Source organism: Hydra viridissima, unplaced genomic scaffold, assembly GCF_058129835.1.
Source record: "Hydra viridissima isolate aposymbiotic clone 2 unplaced genomic scaffold, HvirCarnegie_v1 scaffold_11, whole genome shotgun sequence".
Taxonomy (NCBI): Eukaryota; Metazoa; Cnidaria; class Hydrozoa; order Anthoathecata; family Hydridae; genus Hydra; species Hydra viridissima.
The window spans coordinates 11852052-11876427 of NW_028324310.1; the positions used below are offsets into that span (position 1 = coordinate 11852052).

At 29.5% G+C, this 24376-nt stretch overlaps 2 protein-coding genes and 1 non-coding gene across 8 annotated transcripts in view; 2 read left to right on the plus strand and 1 right to left on the minus strand.

Moving 5' to 3' along the window:
- Positions 1 to 7139, plus strand: part of LOC149882195 (uncharacterized) — a 30439-nt gene extending 23300 nt beyond the window's left edge. For all 6 annotated transcript variants that reach the window (XM_090067276.1, XM_090067277.1, XM_090067279.1 and 3 more), the window contains 5 exons: positions 3182 to 3404; positions 6129 to 6204; positions 6294 to 6343; positions 6570 to 6806; positions 6994 to 7139. In XM_090067276.1, the coding sequence (XP_089923402.1) occupies positions 3182 to 3404; positions 6129 to 6204; positions 6294 to 6343; positions 6570 to 6806; positions 6994 to 7064 (657 nt within the window). In that variant the 3' untranslated portion in view covers positions 7065 to 7139. The remainder of the gene's footprint in view (positions 1 to 3181; positions 3405 to 6128; positions 6205 to 6293; positions 6344 to 6569; positions 6807 to 6993) is intronic.
- Positions 7140 to 11187: 4048 nt separating this feature from the next.
- On the minus strand, positions 11188 to 11259 carry Trnad-guc (transfer RNA aspartic acid (anticodon GUC)). The gene has a single exon. It is a non-coding gene; the product is annotated as a tRNA-Asp (tRNA).
- Positions 11260 to 12599: 1340 nt separating this feature from the next.
- Positions 12600 to 22564, plus strand: LOC145191025 (chondroitin proteoglycan 2-like). Its single transcript, XM_090067288.1, has 9 exons — positions 12600 to 12837; positions 16536 to 16718; positions 17159 to 17335; positions 17680 to 17757; positions 18257 to 18457; positions 18722 to 18898; positions 18995 to 19363; positions 19449 to 19611; positions 20216 to 22564. The coding sequence occupies exons 1-9, from the start codon at positions 12774 to 12776 to the stop codon at positions 20265 to 20267; spliced, it is 1464 nt and encodes a 487-aa protein (XP_089923414.1). The 5' UTR covers positions 12600 to 12773; the 3' UTR covers positions 20268 to 22564.
- The last annotated feature ends 1812 nt before the right edge of the window (positions 22565 to 24376 follow it).

The following is a 24376-nucleotide window of genomic DNA, read 5'->3' on the forward strand; positions in this document are numbered from 1 at the left end:
AAAAAAAAAACAATTCAAAAAATGGGTATGACTCTCAAATAATAAAATGAAAGAGCATGAATTTTCATCAAAACAATACCACCATCTGATTTTCTATGTTCTATTACTCCTTAAAATATCATTTTCGAAAAAACTATATATGCATAAATATGCAAAAGATCACAATACGTGAATATCTTCTTTTGTTTTCTTAACAGCTTTGAAAATGTTACATATTACAAATGCTTCAAAATTATGATGATAAAGGCACGGTAAAATGAATTAATTAGGAAATAGTATTTTAAGTGAGAATCGTTTTTGTATTTCTACTTTTTTTTGTAATATCTTGTATAATTAAGTTGCTTGTTTAAGCAACATTTTCTGATGTTTATACTTTGTCATATAGTTGTTACCCAAGTTTTTGTTACTTTCTTGCCATAGACATACTGATGAGTATGTCTATGGCAAGAAAGACTACATGCTTCATAACACACACTTTCAACATATTTGCTTTGATGTGGTCTGTCAAAGCTACAACAACTTCTGATGCGTTTCTGGACAAAAAATTATGTATTTGTCTTTGTTCCGGCAGTAAATCCATTAAAGGAGACCGAGATTGAGGTATCCTAGAAACGAACATTTGATAAAGAAGAAGAAACAAAAAAGGGCTAAAATAATATTAATTGATGACTTCTTAATCGAAAAGCAGAGATATTACTTAAACAATCCAAATTGTAGTTTTTTTCTCGCAATCAACAAATCAATAAATAGCAATAATCTTCTCTGCTCACTAAAACTTTCTTTTACAAATTTTCTCCTTCCTTCATACCGTATACTTTTCCTAAAATATCCTTCAAAAACCGTCGTAAATAACCGCAAACACATATTTACAATTCTTCGGTTTTCATTGGTAAAAACTATTAAAACTATTAAATCCATAACGTCATTAAATGTTCTAGAACTATCCGCAACGGAATTACATAAATCAATTGAAGTTTGAATAACTCTAAGCAAAGTTCGTAAGCTTGATCTACCACTTGAAATTTTAGATAAAGAACGAGCTCCGGAATTTCAAGACGAAGTGAATGACAAATTCACTGCCAAGTTTGCATCAACATTTACACGACAAAAACTTCCAAGCTTTTACAAAAGTATAAAAGAGGGATTATAAAAAGAATTCGACGAAGACTTTTCCGAAGTAACCGTTGTTACTTTTTTGATAGATTTTGATTTCTTCTACAAATTTGTGATTTTTGGACAAACCGAATCCATTTGTTTGTACATGAGTCTCACGCTTCACAACATTAATTCAGATTTTAATATGGTAAATTTTATCATTGCTTGCATACAATTCACTGGCAGACGCAGGGTAAGCAATTGTAAAAAAACCTGGACTCTTTTATTGCAAGTTTAAGCTTAAACGAAGAAATGCACTAAGCTAGATTAACAACAGTGTCAATAACATTTTTTTAGCTGCTAAAGAAAGTGACGAAGTTATCTCGTAATCGCGCTACAACAATAACACTATCTTGTTACTTATACTTATAGCAATCAAGAATTCAAATGAATTTTATGAAGTTAAAAAAAAAAATTGCACGGATCTAGCATAATAAACACAGCAGTGGTCTCTCTATAACCATGATATCAGATGCGCGTGAAGAACTTGGTATTAAGCCAAGGAAGTTGATCCTTGTATAACACGATTGATTTCTGAGTACATGCGAAAAAAAAAGACAAATTTGACTTTTCATTCCCCTAAGATGATAAATGGAAGACATTAGAATACTGTACTCCCTTTCTTGAAAAAGTTTACAATATATCATTAACTTTATCAGCTGACAAAAAGCCAACAGAGCTCAATTTCTTGCTCTTACCCTCGAAACATCACAGGCACAAACCAAAAAGAATATTTGTTAAAATGCTGGTAGGAGAACTGCAAGAAAGGTATTCTCCTTCCGTAACAAAAAAATCTAAACTTAATCACCATGATCTGCTTAGAAAATAACTCAAGCAAATTTCAGGGCGTAGTTCTCCGATGAGAGAGCTTTCTCTTTTGCCGATTGAGTCGTCACTGCCAAAAGAACTACTGTGGCTATTGACCTAGTTAAGAAGATTGATTTTTTTAAAGAAAAGATTGGAAAAAACTAAATTAAACTTTAGTTGGTTTTTGAATATGTGGAATTGATTTAAGATGTATTCAACAAATGGTCTCTAAATATTTGTTTTACTTTTCATCGAAATCGAACCGATAAAATAAGTTTCAACCGAACCGGAAAAAACAGAATTTAGGGTTCTAGGCTTAAGATCGAATGGATAGTTTCAACCGAACAAATTCTTAACCGTGTGGGCCTAATTCAACATCCCACTAACTATTTTGGTCAGTTAATATTGTGTCAAAAGAAGAACCATCTTTGAAACAATATTGTGTATCAACAGGTGATGTATAAAAATGAAACTATTCAACAGCTTAGAAAATCATCACTTTCCGCAGTGTACATTGGAAGTAAAAACCAACCTATCTGTTGCCTAGCAAAAAAAAATTATCTTCACTAAAAACTGCATCTTTTTTTCTGCAACTTTTCCACAGTGTTTAGTTCATTACAAGAAAAAAACCTTCCTTTCTGTAACCTATGAAAAAGAAATGGTCTTTAATGAAATCTGCGTTGTTTTTTTGTTTTTTTCTCCCCTTTTTTGTTTTATTATTTTTGAAAGCAATTAATTTAAAAATAAAAATGTTCTTACAAATAAAACTCTGCTTAAAATTAATGACTTTACAACACATCACACGAGCTGTTTCATTTTTTTGTTGTTGAGTTTAACACCAATAAATCACCACCAATGCTCATTAAATTTAATGAGTTTAACACCTCAATAACAACTAATAATCTAATATGTTAAATATTATAAAATTTTGTTGTTGAGTTTGACACCTCAATAAATCTAATTTGTTTGTGATTGAATCTTCAATAATTTTTTTAAATATTATAAAATTACAATATATTAAATATTATAAAATTACAATATATTAAATATTATAAAATTACAATATATTGAATTTTCAAATGTATGGATCAAGTTATTTAAAATGTTATCAGTTTGCAGTTATTAGATTTCGCTACAGATGATAGTTTTTAAATAAATATTCCTTTTATTTTTATTCTAAATTCACAAGTTATTTTTTACTTTTTTTTATTTGATATAGTATGATGGAGACTTCGCTTTTAACACATCTATCATTCACAGTATTAGCATAACTTTAAATAATTTGCTAAATGCAGAAGTATTTATTTTGGATGTCCCAGTAAAAATTCAGTTTCAAAAGGCAGATGGAAACTCTTCGATAATATTTAAAGCATACAGAAAAGAGGTTCAGAACAAGGGTGTTAAAACACTACAGACTCCAAATGATCTGCTTGCTCTTCCAGGTTTAACTTAATAATATTGCTCTCTGATTTATTATGATAATATTTAATTTCGCTTATAAATAATTACGATCAATTTTTTTTATTAATTTGTTATCAAATATTTGTAGGTTAGCGCACCCATACGATGAAGCAAATTAGGTATATGTATCAATTAAGTAACCTAAAAAAAAATTAGAGGAAATGAAAGTATGATAAAATTAACTTATAATGAAATTACTTTTGAATTAACTTTGACGCATCAATGATAACGAAAACTTAACAGAAGATTGATCGTTCAACTTTTTCGTTCTCTTTTTTTCTTCAATTTCCGGAGTATATTCAAGCACACAAAGCAACTCTTGTATGCTTTATTTTAATAGTTGTATTGAAAGAGTCTGGTGATTGAATCATTTTTCTTACTTATTTCACATTTATCACTTGTTAAAGAAGATGTAAACATCCAATCCTCAAAAGCATTTGAGTTGAAGGGATGTATTCCGGTTATTAATCATCTTTGAAGCTGTTTGAATAATGTTTGAATCAATGTTTGAAGTTTACCATCATAGCACTTTTTAAATACAACTTTGCAATATCAAACACTAGCTGCCTCAGATTTTGATATTGTGAGGGAGGCGTTTTTAATAATTAAATTAAACGATATAATGTTTGTTATTCGGTTTAACTTTTAGTTTGCTTGTAATTTATATCTGTAGTAAGGTTTAGAGTTTAGGGAGGTATAGGATCTTGGTTAATGGCGTGGGGATTGTTTGGTTAGGAATGGATAAGGTTTAATCGTGAAAGGGTTAGGTCTTCTCCGGTCGTTGTTTTTAACTTTTCTTCTTTTCGCTTTATTATTTATTTACACGACAGGTTGACTAAGTCTCCGTATTTACATCTTTTCATAGTTGTTGTTTTTAACTTAATTCTTTTTGCTATATCATTTATTTATATGAAGGGTTGACGAGTCATCTTGTGTTCGTTTTTTCTGAATTTCTCCCACCTCACAAAATGCTAAAACAAAAAATCTTGTCTTCATATTGATTAAATAATTCTTCCTCTACGGTATTGCAAAATATTAATCTATGATCTTTTAAATCTCTATTTGTAGTATCACTGCCTTTTCTAAAACTTCTACACGACGTTGTCGCTAAAATATTAAAAGTTTTTTGGTGCCAATTGGCAGAAAAGATTTTTCTTATAATATTTCTTAAGGCCTCTGTGTTTATGGTTGAAAATTATGCAAAGTTGAAAATTATGGTTCTGTAGTCAGGGTAATTTGATAGGTAGTTACCCAGAAACGAACTGTTCATAACCATTGAAAACATAGAATTTTTAAAAATAATAAGTTATGGGTAGTTGAAAATATTTTCTTGTTTTTGCTAAAAAATACTAATTCGATATTTTGATTTACAGTAGTCTTTATCTTTTCTAAATAATATAAAAATTTGGAATGTGCTTCAGGACATTGTCTTCTATAAATACTCAGTTTAAAGGCAATTTGTACTCTTGCAGGGTGGCACTCTCTGCAGGTTTCTAGCTTCCAGTTTGATTGCATCAAACATATATTTCTTGTCAGAATACTAGCAGTCAAAAAAGCCGGTTGTTCTTTAGAAATAATTTTGGGGTTCTATTCGGTTTGTAACTTGACCGAGTATACCATTTCATTGCATCCTTTAAATTCTAAGAAATTTTAATTCAAATGTTGAAGATTCGCTAACAAAATAGTTTTAATAATCTAAACTTCAAAATATCGAAATTTATTCTCAAGTCTTCGCGATTTCCACATTTACATAATACAAAAACAACCACTATTAACCAGGTGAGGCTGGCCAACCTTTACTCTTTGTTTTATGCAGGTTTTCTGAGTATTTCAAGCATTTTCCAATCTGGAGATTTTTTTTAGGCCTTAGCCTCATCTGAAATGTTTCAGTCAAAAACGATATGCTTAAGTCAATGAAATTTACATCACTTGCATGCAAAAAAAAATCACAAATTGAAGGATAACTTTTTAGGTTTTTAACAATAGGCTCACATTTCAACTATGGTTCATCGATAAGTCACAGTTATAGTTTGGATCTAACTACCAGATTTTAGCTAATTTCAACCAAAAAAGCTGAAGTTGGCAAAAAATTTGCAAATATTGATTTCTTATATCTTTTTAAAATATAGCCTTATTATGTGGACCAAATGCAAAGTAAATTGTTTATAAAAAACACTTGAATAATATCTGTTAAAAATTTCATATTTAACAAAAATTAAGAGCCAATTTTGTTCAAAATATCGCTGCATAAATAAATTTAAAAATCTTTTTTAAAACAAATCAAAAATATTTAATATTAAACTGAAAAAGAAAATTATAGCAATTAGTTAGAAAATTACCTTACGTGAGGCAACAAAAACAATTTAAAAAGCATTTGGTGCTAAAGATTGAGGTATTGAGGGATCAATCATTTTTATTTTATACCGTGCGATTTAAGCTACTTGAACCATATTTCAGCTTGGCTTTCGCTGGTTGCTCTTTCGGTGATCTCAGAGATCTCCAAATGAGTTGTTCGCATTCTGAACTTTCTCAATGTAGTGAGACATAAAATTTTCAATACCCATTTTTTTCCCTTTCTGAAAAGAGATGTGAACAGCGCAAATTTTCAAATAATAAAAACACCGCAATAATCATGAATTGACCAAACAGTAGCTTTTCATTCAAGATAATGAATTTTTTAAAGTGTTGTTTCTTTTTTGCTTTAGAGAGTTACGGTCGAGGAATATACTGGGATGCAAAACATTCTCATGTATATGTTTGCATGAATCAGCATTTCGTTAGGTATGTGCCATTTGTTTTAATCTCTTATGAAAAAAAAAAAAAAAAAAAAGTAAGCGAATATTTTTCAACTTTATTTCAAATATTAACAGAACAAAAACAGCTTGTTACTGGTCGATTAATCGAGGTGAACAATGGTCTGGTGAGCAAGTTTAAGTTTTTTTTAACTATATATATAACATAGTTTTTCAATAATATATGCAAACAAACAAGGAACAATGCTTTTTTTCATCAACAATTATTCCTTATTTGTTTGCATACATTTATTTCAAAAATATATGCAAACAAATATGGAATAATTATTGATTTTTGTCGAAAGAACACTATTTTCAGTGAACATCATTTTTATCAGCCGGTTTACTTTTAAGACATGGATTTAATTGTTGGTTCCGTACTCGGACATCACTCTCTAACCAACGAACTGTATGCTTTACATCGCAACCAGAAAACTTTTCTGATGCTCCACAAAGATCATAAACGTTGGTTTGCGTTAACTAACAACGATTTTGTTCAAAACATTACTAAATATATAGATTTAAATGCTTGGAAGAGTTTAGAAGGTGACAAAGAACAGATTTTCGTTCTCGGACCACATCAATGGATGGGTGAGATTTAAAATTGATGATTTAAATTACGAGGTTTTCAATTCCAATTGTGCTACGATTTAAGCCTAATGAAATATAGTTTTAAAGATAATTTGCAGATAATTTAGACCTGAATTCAGTATCTAAATTCGGAAGTTTTCTGCTTCTTAACTAACAGTAGATATATTTTCTTACTTTCTTGTTTAAGGGAACGCTAAAGGACTGTTCTTCCGAGATGAATCGAACAAGTGGCTACCAAGAGTTGTATGGCCTGTGTAATTCTGATTCATTCATCTTATTTATTGCTGCTTTTAGAAATGTAAAATAAACTTTTTTAACAGAACTGAGTTCAAATTGATTTTTTTTTTTTTTTTTAAATTCTTAAATTGTCGGAGGACGGGGTGGTCCGAGTGATCAGTGCAGGACTGGCAATGAAAAACAGAATCTTGTGGAATAGAGCAGGCCTACAATAGGTAGACCAAGCAGCTGCGAGAAGTCAAGAAAGTGGAAAACCTTGTTAGAACTACCAACGAGTTCTGTTCTCACAACTATCGCGGCGTCTAACTCGGTCAGCAGAGCCAGGATGACGGATTCTAACTTGAAGTCAGGCTACAAGATTCTGATTTGGAAAGCCATGTCCGGTACCATACCCACGAAGATCAATCTTACCCGAGGCATGTCTAATCAAGTTCCCAAAACATGTCGGCGGTGTGGAACTACAACAGAGACTGATGATCACAACTTGGCCGGATGCCATACTAGCGAAGACGCATTCTCTTGGCGTCACAACATGCTCTGCGATAAACTCGCCAATAGTTTAGACCTAATGCCGGGCCAAGCAGACGTGTTTGGGGCGAAAGAAGTACTAAGAAAAAAGTGTAAGAGATGACAGTGAAATAACTGTCATCAACATGACCTGCCCGTACCAGAGATCAGAGGACTATCTGAGCACGCGTGAGGATGAGAAAGTTGCTAATTACGAGCCACTCAATCGAGACAACTAGATTTCCATCAATACTTCATTAGTAGTAGTGTGGGGGTTTTAGACCACCCCGCTGAGATAGGGCTAGCTCACCGAAGTAGCCTAAGAGATAGGCTCATTGGTAGCTTCAGAGGTAGAAGAGATTAAGGATGGTATAAATGGTGTTATGGAAGGCACGCTTATAACGTTTGGCAACGCCGGGTAGAGTCTCACTCCGGACTCTGTGTGTTAGTTACATGACGGATATTATTCTTCTCCAATTACATGACGGATATTATTCTTCTCCAATTAGATCAGTGGTTTCATCCAAGCCATGAGAAACCATCGGTTACACACTATTTAACACACTATTTTACACACGATAAGCAGTGACAGAAAATACTGAAACCTGAAAATTGCATAGACCAAATAAACTTTAAATTCCATGAGGCTGATAACAGTCCGATTGCCTTAGCATAATATAAGCTATACTCGTGTTCGAGAGATGCAACCTTTATGGCCACTCTCAAGATGGACAAAAATACTTTTCTGATTCAGTGCGCGACGTATCAAACAGTGAGACCCAACAGGGCAACCACCGAACATGCCATGATTAAGGCATTGAATTCTGCCTGGTGCTAGCCTGACATTTTAACACCGTCTGACATTTATGTCTGACATTTTAACACCGGTATCGGTCTTTTTATCGCTGGTGTCGGTGTTTTTATTTTCTGTGTCGGGCTTGATCTTCACCCTGTTGATGTCTGTCGCAAGACCGAAAGGGAGTCATCTATGTCTAACCTAAATCTAAAAGAAACTGCTTCTGGAAATTCAAAGACAAACGCTAGACGCACCAACTTGTCTGACAGCTTCGCCAAACACACGGAGCATTTTAGATCCTCCAATAAAACGTCCACTCTACTCTCATCGCTCATCTTCCGCTTCGTAAACAACTCATATGCTGCGTAAGCATCCAAAGAAAATGCTTGCAATAAGATATCCTCAATTTTCTTCGAATCCTTTTTATCTTCCCTCCGAAATCATCGTAGACGGCACCACAACAAAACAAGAAGAAATAGTCAACTCGACGTTCTTCATCTCCCCCAATCAACTTAGTTCGCAACAACCGAGTTGCTGTATCGGAAACATAAAATGTTTCAATAAAGGTTTTTTTTACATGAAAGATTACTTGTTTTTGAACCGTCATAGTCTTTTTATCAAATTTTTAAAAAGAGTTATTCTTGAAATTCATTTCTGCTATTTTTTTTTAATGGTTTAGCTTCAGAAAAAGATTTGATTGTGGGTTCCATAATTGGGCATCATCGTTTCACTTAACAACTATATGCTATACATCGTAACCAGAGGACTTACCTGATGTTTTGTAAAGGTTATAAAACAAGGGTTTGCATAAAATACCAACAATTTCGTTCGAAATGTTGCTATAATTATTGATTTTTCGTCTTGGAGGGATTTAGAAGATGAAAGTGATCAGACTGTAAGTCTTGGACTATACTAATGGATTAATGGGGCTACTTGACTTTCACCCCCCCCCCCCCTTTTTTTTTATTTTTATTTTATAATTGATTCTGATGGAGAATTTTATGCTGATTAAGAATAGTATAAAAGCATATGTCTCAAAATTAATGGAAAGTGCTCTAATTTGAAGTTGAAAGTACAAAAGTATGCGACAAATCCTAATATTCGCCAACTTGAGTTAACTAACTTTACGGTTCTCAAAAGCAAAACATCGGCAGCCTGGTTTTATTATAGAAATTATTTTTTTGGTTAATTGTAGGAGCGTCAATAGTTTCTGTATCAATAGGCCTGTCCAATACTGTTTCAATTTCAAATATTCTTTGACATACCCGCTGTTTAAATATATTTCATATTAGTTCCTGTGTAAATCAACTTGTTATGGTATTTGAAGAATTTTATCTATTACGTTTAAGTAATTGGTTTTATTTTTGTTATTTTTCAGTTGGTTTTGTTAGTGTTGCAGGTGGTTTTGTAATGATGTAAGCAAGCATGAGCTTGTTGCTTTTACAAAAAACAGTCAATTGCTTAAGAAATGGAACTTGTAACATTACCCACCTAATACTTTTTATTTGTACCACATAAACTCAAATTTGAACAAGTAATTTTTTTTTTTGCTGGTCTCAGTGATTGTAGAAAATAAAATTCCACTAACTTCATACATTATATTATCTATTATTTTATGTAGGCAAAGCAAAAGTTGAAAATTCCAAGTTCAAAAACTTATAACTAAAAACAAACCAAAAAGGAGTTGTATATTGGCAAATCAAAGGAGAATATGCAGAAACTACAAAACACTAATTTGCTTTTAATATCAAAATAGGGATGTGATAGATCCTCAAGACAAAAAGTAAAAATTAGTAAAAAAATCATTAAAGGATTTTCTGATGAGTACTTCAATGGTCTTGTTAAGACTTCAAGAAAGACGGTATATGCCAGGACCATCATCATCCAGTTTAAAAGGTTGGAAGTTCTTTTGGAAAAATCGACATCGTTTAAATACACGGCAAAAACTAAATAAAAAACAAAGGAGGTAACAAACAATATAAAAAATCAAATAACAAAACTTTAATCAACTATGGTCGAAATTCATGGACGTCAAATCACAATCGTTATCATCTTCGTCTAATAAAAATCACAATCGTTATCATCTTCATTCATTCATTTAATAATGATAAACGGGAAAGTGGCACACTGTTTAACACAGTGATTACCAACGTGGGGCGCGTGCCTCACCGGTGGAGCTTAGAAAATTTCCAGGCGGCAATAGCAACGAGATGGAAAAAAAAAAAATGAAACACTATATCTACAATTAATTTGGGGAAACTGTTTCTTATTACAGTTTCATATTAAAAATTGGATATTTGGAAACTAAAAAATTATAAAACTGTAAAGTAACAAAAAAAATCAATTTGTGCTTAATAGTCTTAGCTTCAAAGGTTCGGCGCACAGTGTGACGAAACAACAAAAACGTGGCCAAATTTTACATATGAAACATGATGAACTGGCAGGTGTATCTGTTAAACCAGTGATTTCCTACTTGGGGCGCGCGCCCCACCGGTGGAGCGTAGGAAATTTTCAGGGGAAAAATTTCATAGGAAATTTTCACCTAAATAAATGTTATAATTGCCCTTATTTAGATTGACAGTTATTCCATTAAAGTTTTTTTGATCGCCGAATCTTGCAGAAAAACTCATCAGCTTTCATTTCTCAAAAATGTGACTTCTAGCCTGTGTACACTGGAATACGTATTACCACTGAAAAGTTTCAGAGCAATAATTGTGTAAGGTATTTAGTAAATAAACAATAATAATCTTAAAGTAATAATAATCAAAACTAAGATTATTTTCGCTTTTTTTCTATGAATTTTAACAAAAACAAGAAAAAAAAAAGAACGCTAAAGTTATTCTCCCCGGCGGGGAATCGAACCCCGGTCTCCCGCGTGACAGGCGGGGATACTTACCACTATACTACCGAGGATACATTTCATTAGTGAAGTTTATAATTTAAATAAATTAATTTTACACTTTTAGTGAGTGAGTTTTAATCGAAACTCGAATTGCCTCAGCCAGGGGAAGGACTCTACGCGCAAAAAAAAGCACTCTGTTAAAAATTTAATTCACATTTAATAGTTACAGATCTTTATAAATTTGTTGAGTTTATGGTCTTTATATCGTCTATATCGTCTATATCGTTTATTTCGATTATATAATAAATAAAGCATTGAAATTTAATTTAAGCATCAGCGTTTAGTTTTTCGGTTTAAAACGAATAGTTACAAAACGGTACAAACTTCTATACCTGTCGCTTAAAATAAAACGAATTTAAAATAACTTTTAGGTATTTAAACATAAAATGCTATTTTTACTTGGTTTCTCAAAAAAAAATAAAAAATAAAAAAAAAAATTAAACACATAAAGTTCCAAAAAAAATCTATACACGTTATTTTATTTCATTCCTTCTTGACAGTTGGGCAAAATTTTTATTCGATTAAAATCGTTATTTTCATTACAAGTTTTAAAATAACAAAGTTATGTATAAAAGTAAACTCATATCACCAAAAAAAATCTGCTGTTTTAAACGCATATGGATTGCTATTTTAAAGAACTTTACAAAATTCTATGCACCTTAAAAGACTGATATTGAAACTTGGTATTTTATTCATTCGAAAAATCAAACGCCAACGCTTATTTGAAAGTTTAGGCACGCTCTATACCATCGTATTTTCAAGATTCGTTTCAATGTATAAATTGAATCGAATCTTGAAAATGCGATGGTATAGATGCGATGGTGCCTAAACTTTCAAGTAAGCGTTTTCTTGAGACTATTACATGTAATTGTCTCAAGAAAAAACCTTTACGCGTTAGCTAACGTTTGAAAACATTATACGTAATTTTATAATAGTTGACCTGAAAGGTTTTGACCGAGGTAGAAACAATAAAAATTTTGAAGATTTTTTAGAACTAAAAAATTAAAACAAAGCTGTTGTATCCTTCTGATTTAAAAGTTTTATTTATCAAGGAGTTTTAAAGAGATCCTAGGTGAATCCTTAGAAGAGCGCACCGACCACAACTGTTACTTAAGTAAAAACTCATCAAATTTATTGTAAGAAACAAAACCACGCGTTAAAATCCGCAAATAACTTTGTTACCTAATGACGTTAATTCATTTGTAACAGTTCGTGTTAGTTTACAATTACTTAAAAAAAAGCTGTTAATACTAGGGTAGCACAACAAAAACAATTTATCATTCATCTCGATGCACCTGAACATTAAGTCAGATCTCTAATTCAGATCTCGCTCACTCTTTCGGTATGCTTTCTAACAGCAAAAGCGCGAACTCAAACAGTCTAATCAATTTGCAGAGCATGGAAACGCGAAGGGAAATTTAATTAGTAGCAAAAAGTGAACTAAATTTTTTAAAAGTTCTGATTAAATTGCTGCTAATTAAATGTTTTATTTGAGTAATGTGCCCGTGGTATGGCGTAAAATAAAATGATTCTGATTTGTTTGATAATTAGTAGTTTAAAGTTAGTAGAAGTTGCACCACAAGGTCTGGGTAAGAAGTTCATTTCTTTTAAATAAAAATCACTAAGCTTAAATACAAAATGGTTCTAATTTGTTTGATAGTTAGTAGTTTAAAGTTAATTGAAATTGCACCACGAGGTCTGGGTAAAAAGTTCATTTTCTTTAAAAATTACTAAATTTAAGTATAAAACGATAATTTCACTTTAAAAAAAAAACTACACCAATGTTATTTATGTAGATAAAATGTTCCATTTGTTTATTTTCAACAGCAACTTTACCAACAATATTACTCCAAATATTTACTTTAATTATAACTTTATAATGTTACAATGTAAATTAATTAGAAATAAAAAAGGAATATTTAAGTTTTAAAAAATTTCTTTAACAAAACTTGCTAAAACTAAAATATATAAATACATATATAGTTCTTATGAAACTAACATCACTTGAAACTAAAAATACAAAAGCAAGAATGAAAAAAGCTCTTTTAAGTTTAAAGATTTTTTACAATTTATTTGATGCGTAATCTTCTCAATAATCAGGAGCATCTGCGTTAGCAACGTTTATGTATCCTTTCAATTTTTGTATCCCTTTATGTATCCTATCAATTTTAGCTAATTACCACTTGTAAATCTTTTAAAATTTTATCAATGTTAATTCTTTTTAAACTTTATCAATGTTAAAATATTTAAAATTTTTTTTGTCTAAATATTTAGAAACTACGTTAACGAATTACCACATCTTTGTTCTCTACAGTGAATTTTTTCTTTCATCTGATTTTTTGTTAAAATATCTTTCAAAAATCTAAAAATTTTTTTTTTTCCTTTTTCTTTAGTTAATAAATGTTTTTAAAAATACATTTTTGGTATTCTCATTTCGATTCCCCCTCCCCCTTCCCTTAATCTTAGAAAACGAATGACAAACAAGGTGAATGTTTACACTAGTACAAATGCAAAAATTTTCCCTTAAACTTAATGAACTCTCCAGCATGTTGGAAAATAATGTGCATTTTCGATGTGATCAAGATAACTTTTCACCACTGAAACGAGCCCAGTGATAGACGACTGGTTTGATGTGAGTTGCTTTTGGCCAAACCTCTGTCATGGACCGAACGTTTTTCAAAATGGAATAGAGATTATTCGCAACACTAAGAAGCAAATGACGTTCTGGTGGAGATAAGATCTCCAAAATGCTTATACTTTCATCTTAAGTTAGAATTGGCTGATTAATAGAGTTAAAGAAATTTTTTTCTAGAGAATTGTCAAATAAATGAAAGACTTCTGCAACAATCTCATTTTTAAAACGTTTTTTCACTCCAGACAATCAAGCTTTTTGAGTCAAATTTCGGAAATGATTTTTTTTTTTCTTGCGTTACTTTTTTCTTCGTTGGTGTTGACAAATCCCAGAAAGGTTTTGAAAAAGCTACCTCTGCTATCCTTGCTCACTTTGACAAGAAATGTAATGAAAGAAACCTAGACTTCAGATCTTCTCAAAGAACAAGAATCCTCTCTTCTTAACTTAATTTGCTATCAAAATATTTAGATACGGAATTTCTCCAATTATTTTCTTGCAGAAGAAACATTTTTCTAAAAGTAGGCATCAAGACCACTATCTTTTGGTATAAGCTATTTAGATACGATGTAAGTTTCCTTGTGTTAGTGTTTGACAAGGCTGTCGCCTGTTGGATGCTTATCGAATTTCTTCAAGTGAGAAGACTTGATTTGTTTTTCTGAATGTTTGATGAGGAGCTTGGCATAATTTGAAGAGTTGTTTTCTCGCAGCGAACACGCTGTAATTTTACATTTTATCTTCTGGCAAGAATTCTCCTCTACAAAATTTCCACCTAAATAATTTAGTTGATCATCATCCAAATACCTCAAATACCGTCTTAAAAATAACGCTCAAATCATATTTACAAAAATTTCGAGTTTAAAAGTCATTAATGCAAGAAAACTAAGTAATATCAATTCTTTCCACCACTTTACACGATTGCTTGCGTGCACTTAAATTACAGGCAGTAATGGGCCGAAAAACTGATTGTGTCATCAGAAGCTTGTTTGTTTTTGATGATCAGATTTGCAATTCTTTCTCCTTGCTTTAGGAATTCTCTGCGAGTGCTTTGATTTTGGGTTTATGTGCTTGGAGTGCAAATGTGGCTCGTCCCCTTTTTAGTAACTGAAAGCCATCGTCGATGCTGTTTCTCTACAAATGGTGGGGTTTTCAAAGAAGACGCTTCTTTGGATTGAAGTTGACAGGTCGGCCTCTTTTGTTTTTTACTTGCTGTTGCCGAGCGTTCATGCACATTAAACAAGTATATTGGTGAAAGCGATTAAACTTTGGCAAAATGGTTCATGAAAAGTTAAACAACTGTTGCAACTTCTCGATGTGTTTTCCCTTGACAAATTTGTCTTGCACTTAAAACATGTTCTTGAATTCACTTTATGATAGTTGGCGTTAATTGTCGGTCAAACTTTATGATGGTTGACGTAAATTGTCGGTCAAGACTTTAAAGGCCAAAAAAAACTTACTTTCTAGTTTGGCAACGATTTCATGTAAAATGAAGCATTTTTATTTCTTTCAGTATATCTAGAAAAGTGAAAAGAAAAAAAAAAAAAAAAAAAACGAAAAGAAAGAAAAGGTTTCATATAAAAAAACAAAAAGGAAGATTAGGTTTTATATAAAAAAAACTGTAAATGACAGAAAAAAAAGAAAAAGAAAAAAAGACCATCAGCATAAAAATTAGATGAAAGTGTGAAGAAGTATAAAATTTTTATTTTCTAAAATGGTATTTTCTTGAAAGAAATGATCAAATTATAAAAATTTTATGCCATTTTACATACTTTTTAAAGATATTATTGTTATTAAAGAGTATTATACAGAATAAATTTGGTTGAAAAAAATCCATTTTAAGAAAAAGAGCCCTAAAAACTTAATTTTAATTTTTTGATTTTCAACACAATGGAGGCTTCTAGTGTTATACCCGATAAGATGGACTTAAAAAAATTTTGTGTCTATTATTCATAAATTTTTTAGAGTGTCTATCATGATCCATCAACCGCTAACCTGGTCAAAAGCCATGGAGCTATCAATTATAATTCTGGGGTTCCAATACCGTCGTCAAAATATCGCTACTAATCATTTTTAGTTTTTAGATTGCCTCGAAGAGCCTCAATCTTAAATTTAAAAACAAAAACAATAGACATAACTAAATAAGTTCATTTTTATTTATATAACTTATGAATTAACTTGAATAAAATAACGTAAAAACTTTAACTCAGTTTCAGAACATACGAACAAAAAAAATAAAATTATATTCAATATAAAAACCACTTATGCAAGATTTAGAGCCGAATGTAAGAATACACATGAACTTCTTATCATACTTTATACCTGGTATACTGTGATAATGCTCGTTTCATGATAGGGCCCTGCGATTTTTCTGGATACTGTTGATTTTTTTATATAGATCTTACAAATGTGTCTTTAGAGTTATAGTTGATTATAAAATAAAGTTAAAATTTAATGTCACTTTTTCATGAATTAAGTCTTAAGCATTAGCCATCAACTGCTTGATATTGAGTCTATAGATATTGAATCATTACTTTTTAAAGTACCCTTAAACTTTAGCAGTAATATGAACTATATATGCACTGTAAAATTGGTTAATAAGTAAGAAACTTTACTAAGTGTTATCTGCATTTTTGACTATTTGTTCTCTTATCTTACTAGTGGCACATTACCCAAATGCAGAAGAGACATGTGAAAATCTAGAAAATGGAAGACATTGTGTCAGAGATTGCTTTGCTTTCATGGTCTGCAATAATGGAGAGAAAATTCTTCTTGCATGTCCTCGTGATCAAGTATATCATAATGGTGCTAAAAAGTGTGTACCAAGCTATGAAGTAACAAAAGGTAATGAAGTTACTTAAAATTTGCCTATTTGATAATTTGCTGTTATACATTAAAGCAATAAAAAAGTTTTGTTAATCAAAATCTGCAAGTAAAGATAAACAAGTATTCTCATTCACCTGTAAGAATGGAATGTTAGGAGTTTACTGCAAATACTTTTTTACCAAGCTTTCAAGTTTGAAAGTTCAAAATGTATCATAAACAACAATCTATGTGTTAATCTTGTGTATAAGTAAATTAATAAATATAAAATAACTATTTTCTTTTCTTTTGATTTAAAAGTTTAATTTAGAAAAAGAAGTTTTCATGGGGTAAATAAGTTGATTCAGTGTATAATTCAAGGTCACTTTTTTGACCTCTTCTAAAGTCTAAACTTATACAAGGTATATATGGTAGTCATTACTATTAGTTATATTAATTGCTCATTTCTTACAATTTTTTAGATAACTTTTGTTATGAGCGTCCTGATGGCCCATACAGAAATCCATGGGATTGTGCTAAATTTATTCAATGTGTAAAAGGTTGGACACATGAGGAGCAATGTGAGGAAGGTTTAAAATATGATGCTGTATCAAATTCATGCAATAATGCCACATTTTCTCAATATTGTTACATACTAGGTAAGGTTTGTTTAACTTTGCATATTAAGGTGGTTTAAAAAAAAACTTCCTTATATTATGCTCTTTTATTAGGTTTGAAATTTTTTTTTAACAACTTTTTAATTACTAATAAATATATATAAAATTTTATATAAATATAATAATAAAAAAGTGGTTCAAATCATTATATATATATTCATATTATATGTTTAATTAAAAAATTTTTCAAATTTTGTTACTAATCATAAATTCATAAATTTTTCTGATAAAAGCATAATCATATATAAATTTTGTTTTACATTCATATAACTTTGATCTAAATTTCAGATGACATAATATTAAATAACATTGTTTTGAAATTTTAGGTAAATCTGGGATTAACACCTCTTCAACGTTGGATCATCCTATAGTTCAACATCCAACTGTAATCGATGTTAAAGAAAGTGAGTAATATGTATATACTTTGATTTTATCAAATAAGTTCACCTTTTATGCTATTTAATGTTTAAGTTTCAAACAATTTTTTGATTATTTAAAAAATTTAAAGAATAAGAACAAACATAGAAATATTGAAGAAATTTCGGTTAAAATTTTTACAATAGATAAAATTAATATAATTACATGGCTTCTGATTTAACCAAGTTTAACAAATAGACTTTAATATAAATTAAATCTTTAAATTGCATAATAAACAATGTTTGTTAAAATGTAAATGAGTTTTTTTAAAGTTTGTGTGTCTATAGGGTTTTTAAAACAATTTTGCAGTTATATATATTCTAAAACACAGCATTTATAGTAATGCTCAATATAAATGTTGTGTTTTAATATATTTTAACAGTAATGCTATTATTAGTTATTTATATTTGAAATTTTGTTAAATATTTTTGTTATGTATTAATGTTAATATTGCATGTATATATTATTAACATTTTTAAATTTAAGATGTAAATAGCAACAAATTGTTAGATGAAAAAAGCTCAGAAGAATCTTGCGTTGGTTTAACAGATGGTAAACACTGCTCTCGAGATTGCTTTTCCTATTTGGTTTGTAACAATGGCAGCAAAACAGTTGTTCATTGCAATCAAAGTCAAATCTATAATCCTGTTTTAAAAGCTTGTGATACACCCACAAGTATAAATAAAGGTAGACAAATGAAAACAGCTGAAAAAAGTAATTGTAAAAATTCCTTAAAGAATTTTACTTTTTGAGTAAACTAGTTACTTCCACTTACCTAATGATTTTTGAAATTTATTTTTGTCTTTTGTTTTCTTTTTATAATTTACTACTTAATGCTACAAAGTGACCATATAGTTTAATATATCACTTTGTAGCATTAAGCAGTCAATTGCTTTTCCATATAATATATAAATATATATGATTTTTATAACCTAAAGTTTTCTTTTGTAGGCAATTTTTGTGTATATCGCCCAAATGGTGCTTATAGAAATCCTTGGGACTGTCATAGCTTTATTAAATGTTTGAAAGGAATTGCAGAAATAGAAATTTGTGCAGCTGGACTTACTTACATAGCTGAGCATAATACTTGTGAAAATGATACATTTGTTCAGCATTGCCATGTTATAGGTAAGCTTAAATATTGATCCATTTTGTTGATGTATGTTGTTTATGAATGAAATTCTCTTAATTTGAAAGGTGTCAAAAAATGACAAACTAATATAGTTTCAGAAAATGCTATTCTTTCTACAACCTCGCTCCCAACCACTACACCAGCTGCAACAACAACAGCATCAACAACAACAAAAACCACACAGACAACAACAACTTTGCCACCAACTACAACAATTACAACAACTACAACAACTACACCAACAACTACACTAGCAACAACAACAACTACTTCTACTACAACAGCTAAACAACTGCCTGAAAATACAACAACACAAGGAAATACAACAGATGATGTAGATTTGATTACACCAGAAGAGTTGCTGATAAGGCTTCAAAACAATGAAATTCCATTGATTGATGTGCGTGAACCTTGGGAAATTAAATTAGAAGGTAGAATTGCTCACTCAGTAAACATACCAGGTTAGAATCAACTTTCTTTCTAACTTTTATTGAGTAAACTCTTCAAATTGGATTATAAAAATAAATGTGTCATGTTTTATTTCAGTTAGTAAGATTGATAGTGCATTGAAGCTATCTCCTGAAGAATTTCTTAATATATACCACTATGATAAACCTCTTACAAATGACTGCCGTATTGTATTCCACTGCAAATCTGGTGTGCGTAGTGCTCATGCTCTTTACATAGCAAAACAAAATGGTTACAAATGGTGGGTTTGTTTTTTTTATTTTAGTATTAGCACATTTGTTATCACAACTTCAGCTAGTAAGGGTTATAAAAATCATTTCACACCATTCATATACAAAATTGCACAAAAAATTACAAAGAGTGACTTATTGCAGTAAATAAAAAAAAATTATTTTTACAAAAAATGATGTATATATGAAAACTACAAAAACTGTAGCTGGTGTGATGTTGTGTAATTGCAAAAAATGCTGGGATTTAGCATGAAAAAAGTTGTAATTTAGTTGATGTAATTAAATAAAAACATATTTTTTAAGTATTTATTAAATTACTAAGTATATTATGTCTTTTTCTGGATCAAAGATCCTTCAATATTTATATCTTATATACTATAATATAACAAATACTTATATAATATAATACTTATTAACTTACTTAATAGCTTACTTGATAAATACTTATAGAATATAATATAATACTAATATAATATCAGTATTTAAATCTAATACTTATAGAATATAATACTAATATAATATCATTATTTATATATAACATTTATGTAATGGTATATAATACTAATATGTTATCAATATTTATATCTAATGCTTAGGTATTTTATTTAATTTTAGTGCCAAAAGCTTAAAAGGTGGTTATTCTGCTTGGAAAGCTTTATATCCTTAAGTATCGAAGTCCTTTCATACAACAGCAGAAAACTGTTTTTTTATTTATAGATGACTATGAATATTTATTTTGCTATTTTTACTAAAATATTAAAGGAAAAGATATGGTATAAATAATGTTTGTAAGCCAAACCTGCAATATCATTAATTCTAATGAGTATTTATTTGTTTGATAGTTGTTGTTGTGTTGATGTTTCTTCTTCAAATGTAGTCAACAAACATGAATTTTTTGCGGCAATTTAATCTGCATGGTGGCTTTATAATTGCTTTCAGGTGATTTTATGGGTAATAAAAGTATTAGGAAGGATCATTACAGTTAATCACAACTTTCTGTTAAATTTTTCTTTTTTCTACATGTTTTGTGATAATTGGTTTTAATTGTATCATTGAGGTAAACTAGTTTACAGCTTTTGTTGCTTATTGGTGTTTTTCGTTTTAAAATTGTTGTCTGTTGTGATTTTGTTTATATTGCTTCTGGTTAAAGATTTGTGTTTAGTTTAATCCTTTCAATATTTGTTATATTGTTGTATCCTGCATCATTGTTGATGTTCCTCTAATATTTGTTTGTTTGTTCAAATGTTAAATATTCCTTATTTTTAGTTATTGTTTAATGTCGGCTTTATTAATGAAAAATACTGCTCCGTTTAAACTATTGTGTTGATAGATTATTTGTTTGTCAATTACTGTTGTTCTCTTTTGACATAAATTTATTTTTGTTTTTGTTTGTTTTTTATTGCTTTGGCCAACCTAGTTTGATGTCATTTACATGCTTATACTGTTAGTGTATAGCACTGCTTTTAATTATCTTGTTAGTTAAGTAGTTTCAGATAATTTACTATTCTGGCTGGTGTATTTTGTTTCTTTTTAACTGTTGTTATTCAATTTTTTGTATTGCTGCCTAATATTGATCTGTTGTAACAATGTCTGTAAATTTTTATTGCTCTTCATTGTGGGTATTGCTGCTCTCTTGTTGTTCTCTGTCGTTGTTGGTGTTGTTGCCCTTTGTTTTTGTTATTGTAATCTGTTGTTCTATGGTTTTTTTTTCTTCTGTAATAAACTTCTAGGGTAATTAATTAGTTTATTACTTTAATTACTATTTTTTAGTGTTTTGTAACACGCTGTGTATCGATTTTGTAACCAGCTGTGTATCTATTATTTTGTGTTTTTGTTTTATATTGATGTAATTTCCTTCTATAATAATGGTTTGTAACCCATAGTGATAATGCATAAACTGTGATGTTAATGCTTTGTAATTCATGTTAACCTATGTTGATGCTGTTGATATCAACTAAGGCATGAAAATGTTATGTCAATCATGTCAATATTGTGCAACCCATGTTGAGTTTATAGTTAGACTATTATTTTATGGGCAAGTTGGTATAGAAGAAGATTGTTATTTAAGTCAGGTTGTTGTTGAAAATATCATATTAATGTTGGATAAGCCTTATTGAAATTATATACGTTTCATATAATTATGTCACATTTCAACCATTATTAAACTCATGTTTTTTTCTGCCTTTAAATTATGCTTTTTATTATCTCAACAAAATGTTTTAAAAAAAAACTTTTAGTAATTACAGCAATTACTTATTCTGATAATAAAGTTATTCTTATATGTTCAGTAAGCTTTAAGTTTGTTACTATGTATGCTTTAAGTTTGTTGTTGTGCATATGTTTGTTGCTAAGTATGCTATTATTTTGTAAACTCTACGTTAATTTGTATGTATGTTTGTTGCCATATACAATGTGTATGGTTTGCTACGTATATGGTAGGTTTGTTGGTGTGTATAGTGCATGTGTGTTGTTAGGTATATTGTATGTTTGTTGCTATAGGCAATCAGTGATTTGCTATGTATATGGTATGTTTGTTGCTATCTATATGGTAGGCTTATTGCTATGTGTAGTGTATGTTTGAAGCTATGTATAGTGTATGTTTGTTGCTAGGTTTACTGTATGCTTGTTAAAATGTATTTTGTTAATTATTGTTATATGTAATGCAAATTTGCTGCTACATATGCATAAAGTAAAGTTTTTGCTATGTATATATGTGTTTTTTTGTATATTATATGTTTGTTGCTGTGTATATTACTTGTTTGTTGCTGTGTATATTACATGTTTGTTGATCTGTGTAATGTAGTTTTGTTTCTATGGATATTGTAAGTTTGTTGCTATTTTTAATGTAAATTTCTTGCTAGGTATATTGTATGTTTGTTATAGTATAATTTTTGACTGTTATAAATTTTACTAGGTTTATTCTGTATACTTCTTATAGTCAATAAAAACATGTTTGTTACTGGATGTAGTGGTTGTTTTTTGCTATATATGTGATGCATGTTTTTATGTATATTATGTTTGTTGTTGTATGTAATGTAAACTTCATGTTATGCATACTGTGTGTTTCTTGCTAGGTATTTGGTATGTTTGTTGTATGTATGTTGTAATCCTGTTGCTATCTATGTATATTTGTTGCTATGTACAATGTTATTTGTTGCTATGTAAATGTATGTTTATTGCTATGTATAATGTAATTTTGTTGCTATCTGTAATGTAATTTTGTTGTTATGTGTAATTAATATTTGTTTCCATGTATAATGTATATTTGTTTAAATGTATAATATATTTTTTGCTATGTATAATGTATATTTGTTGCAATGTGTAATGTATACTTGTTGCTATGTATAATGCATATTTGTTGCTATGTATAATACATATTAGTGTCTATGTATAAGGTATATTTGTTGTTATGTATAATCTATGTTTGTTGTTATGTATAATGTATATTTCTCGCTATGTATAATGTAACTTTGTTGCAATGTATAATGTATTTTGTTGTCATTTGTAATATAATTTTGTTCATTTTTATGTTTGTTTTATGTTTGTTGCTATTGTGTTGTTTAGTTATTGATATCTGTAATATGTTTATCTTTAGATATACTATAAGTTTGTTACTATGTATGTTGAATATTTGTTATTATCTATATTATATATTTGTTGTTATATAATGGATATTTGTTGCTATGTGTAATGTATGTTTGTTGTTATGTATAATGTGTATTTGTTGCTATGTATAATGTACATTTGTTGCTATGTATAATGTACATTTGTTGCTATGTATAATGTACATTTGTTGCTATGTATAATGTAATTTGTCGTCACTTATAATATAGTTTTGTTTGTTTTTGTGTTTGTTTTATATTGCTATTGTGTTGTTTAGCTATTGATATCTATAATGTATGCTTCTTTTTAGATATACTGTGTGTTTGTTATTATGATGTTGAATATTTATTGCTATATACAATGTATTTTTGTTGTCATGTATAATAAATATTTTTTGTAATGTAATTTTGTTGCTATGTATAATCTACATTTGTTGCTATGTGTAATGTAACTGTTGTTATGTATAATGTAGTTTGTTGTCATTTATAATATAATTTGTTGTCATTTATAATATAATTTTGTTTATTTTTATGCTTGTTTTATGATTGTTTCTATTGTGTTTAGTTATTGATATCTGTAATATGTTTGTCTTTAGATATACTGTATGTTTGTTGCTATGTATGTTGAATATTTGTTGCTATGTGTAATGTATATTTGTTGCTAGGTATTAGTATTATTGTTATGTTTAGTGAATGTTTTATAATTGGTGAAGCTGTGTTCTGTTTTTACCTCAACGTTTGTTATTGTTATTGGTTTTAATTTGTTGTTGATGCTATAGTTGCTGTTGCTATATTTGTTGTTGCTATATTTGCTGTTTTTATTTTTGTTATTTGGTTGTTTTTGTTATTTGGTTGTTTGTTTTTTTTGTCGTTTCTGTTGCTATTACTTTAGTGGCGTGATTTTACCATCTACAGTTATTTTTGTGTGCCAAAGTATTTTTGTTTTTGTAATTAATTTTCTTGATTACAGTTTCTAAGTGTGGTTTGTTTAACTGGTATTTTCTCATAATGCTGTTTAATGGAGTGTCGTTCTTTTTGATGTTACTGTCTTCGTTTATTTTTTTGCTTTTGTTGTTTTTTAAATATTTGTATTTGGTCATCTTTCTTGTTGTGATTGCTATTGTTATTGTTAATACTCTTGTAATTAATGTTGTTTACTTTTGTGCTTCTTGTT

Bases quoted from the DNA above. Each gene is read 5' to 3' on its own strand.
- LOC145191025 (XM_090067288.1), top strand. From the start codon at position 12,774: ATGATTCTGATTTGTTTGATAATTAGTAGTTTAAAGTTAGTAGAAGTT. The intron at 17,758-18,256 runs GTGAGTAATATG...TTTAAATTTAAG, and splicing joins TGTAATCGATGTTAAAGAAA to ATGTAAATAGCAACAAATTG. The intron at 18,458-18,721 runs GTAGACAAATGA...TTTCTTTTGTAG, and splicing joins ACCCACAAGTATAAATAAAG to GCAATTTTTGTGTATATCGC.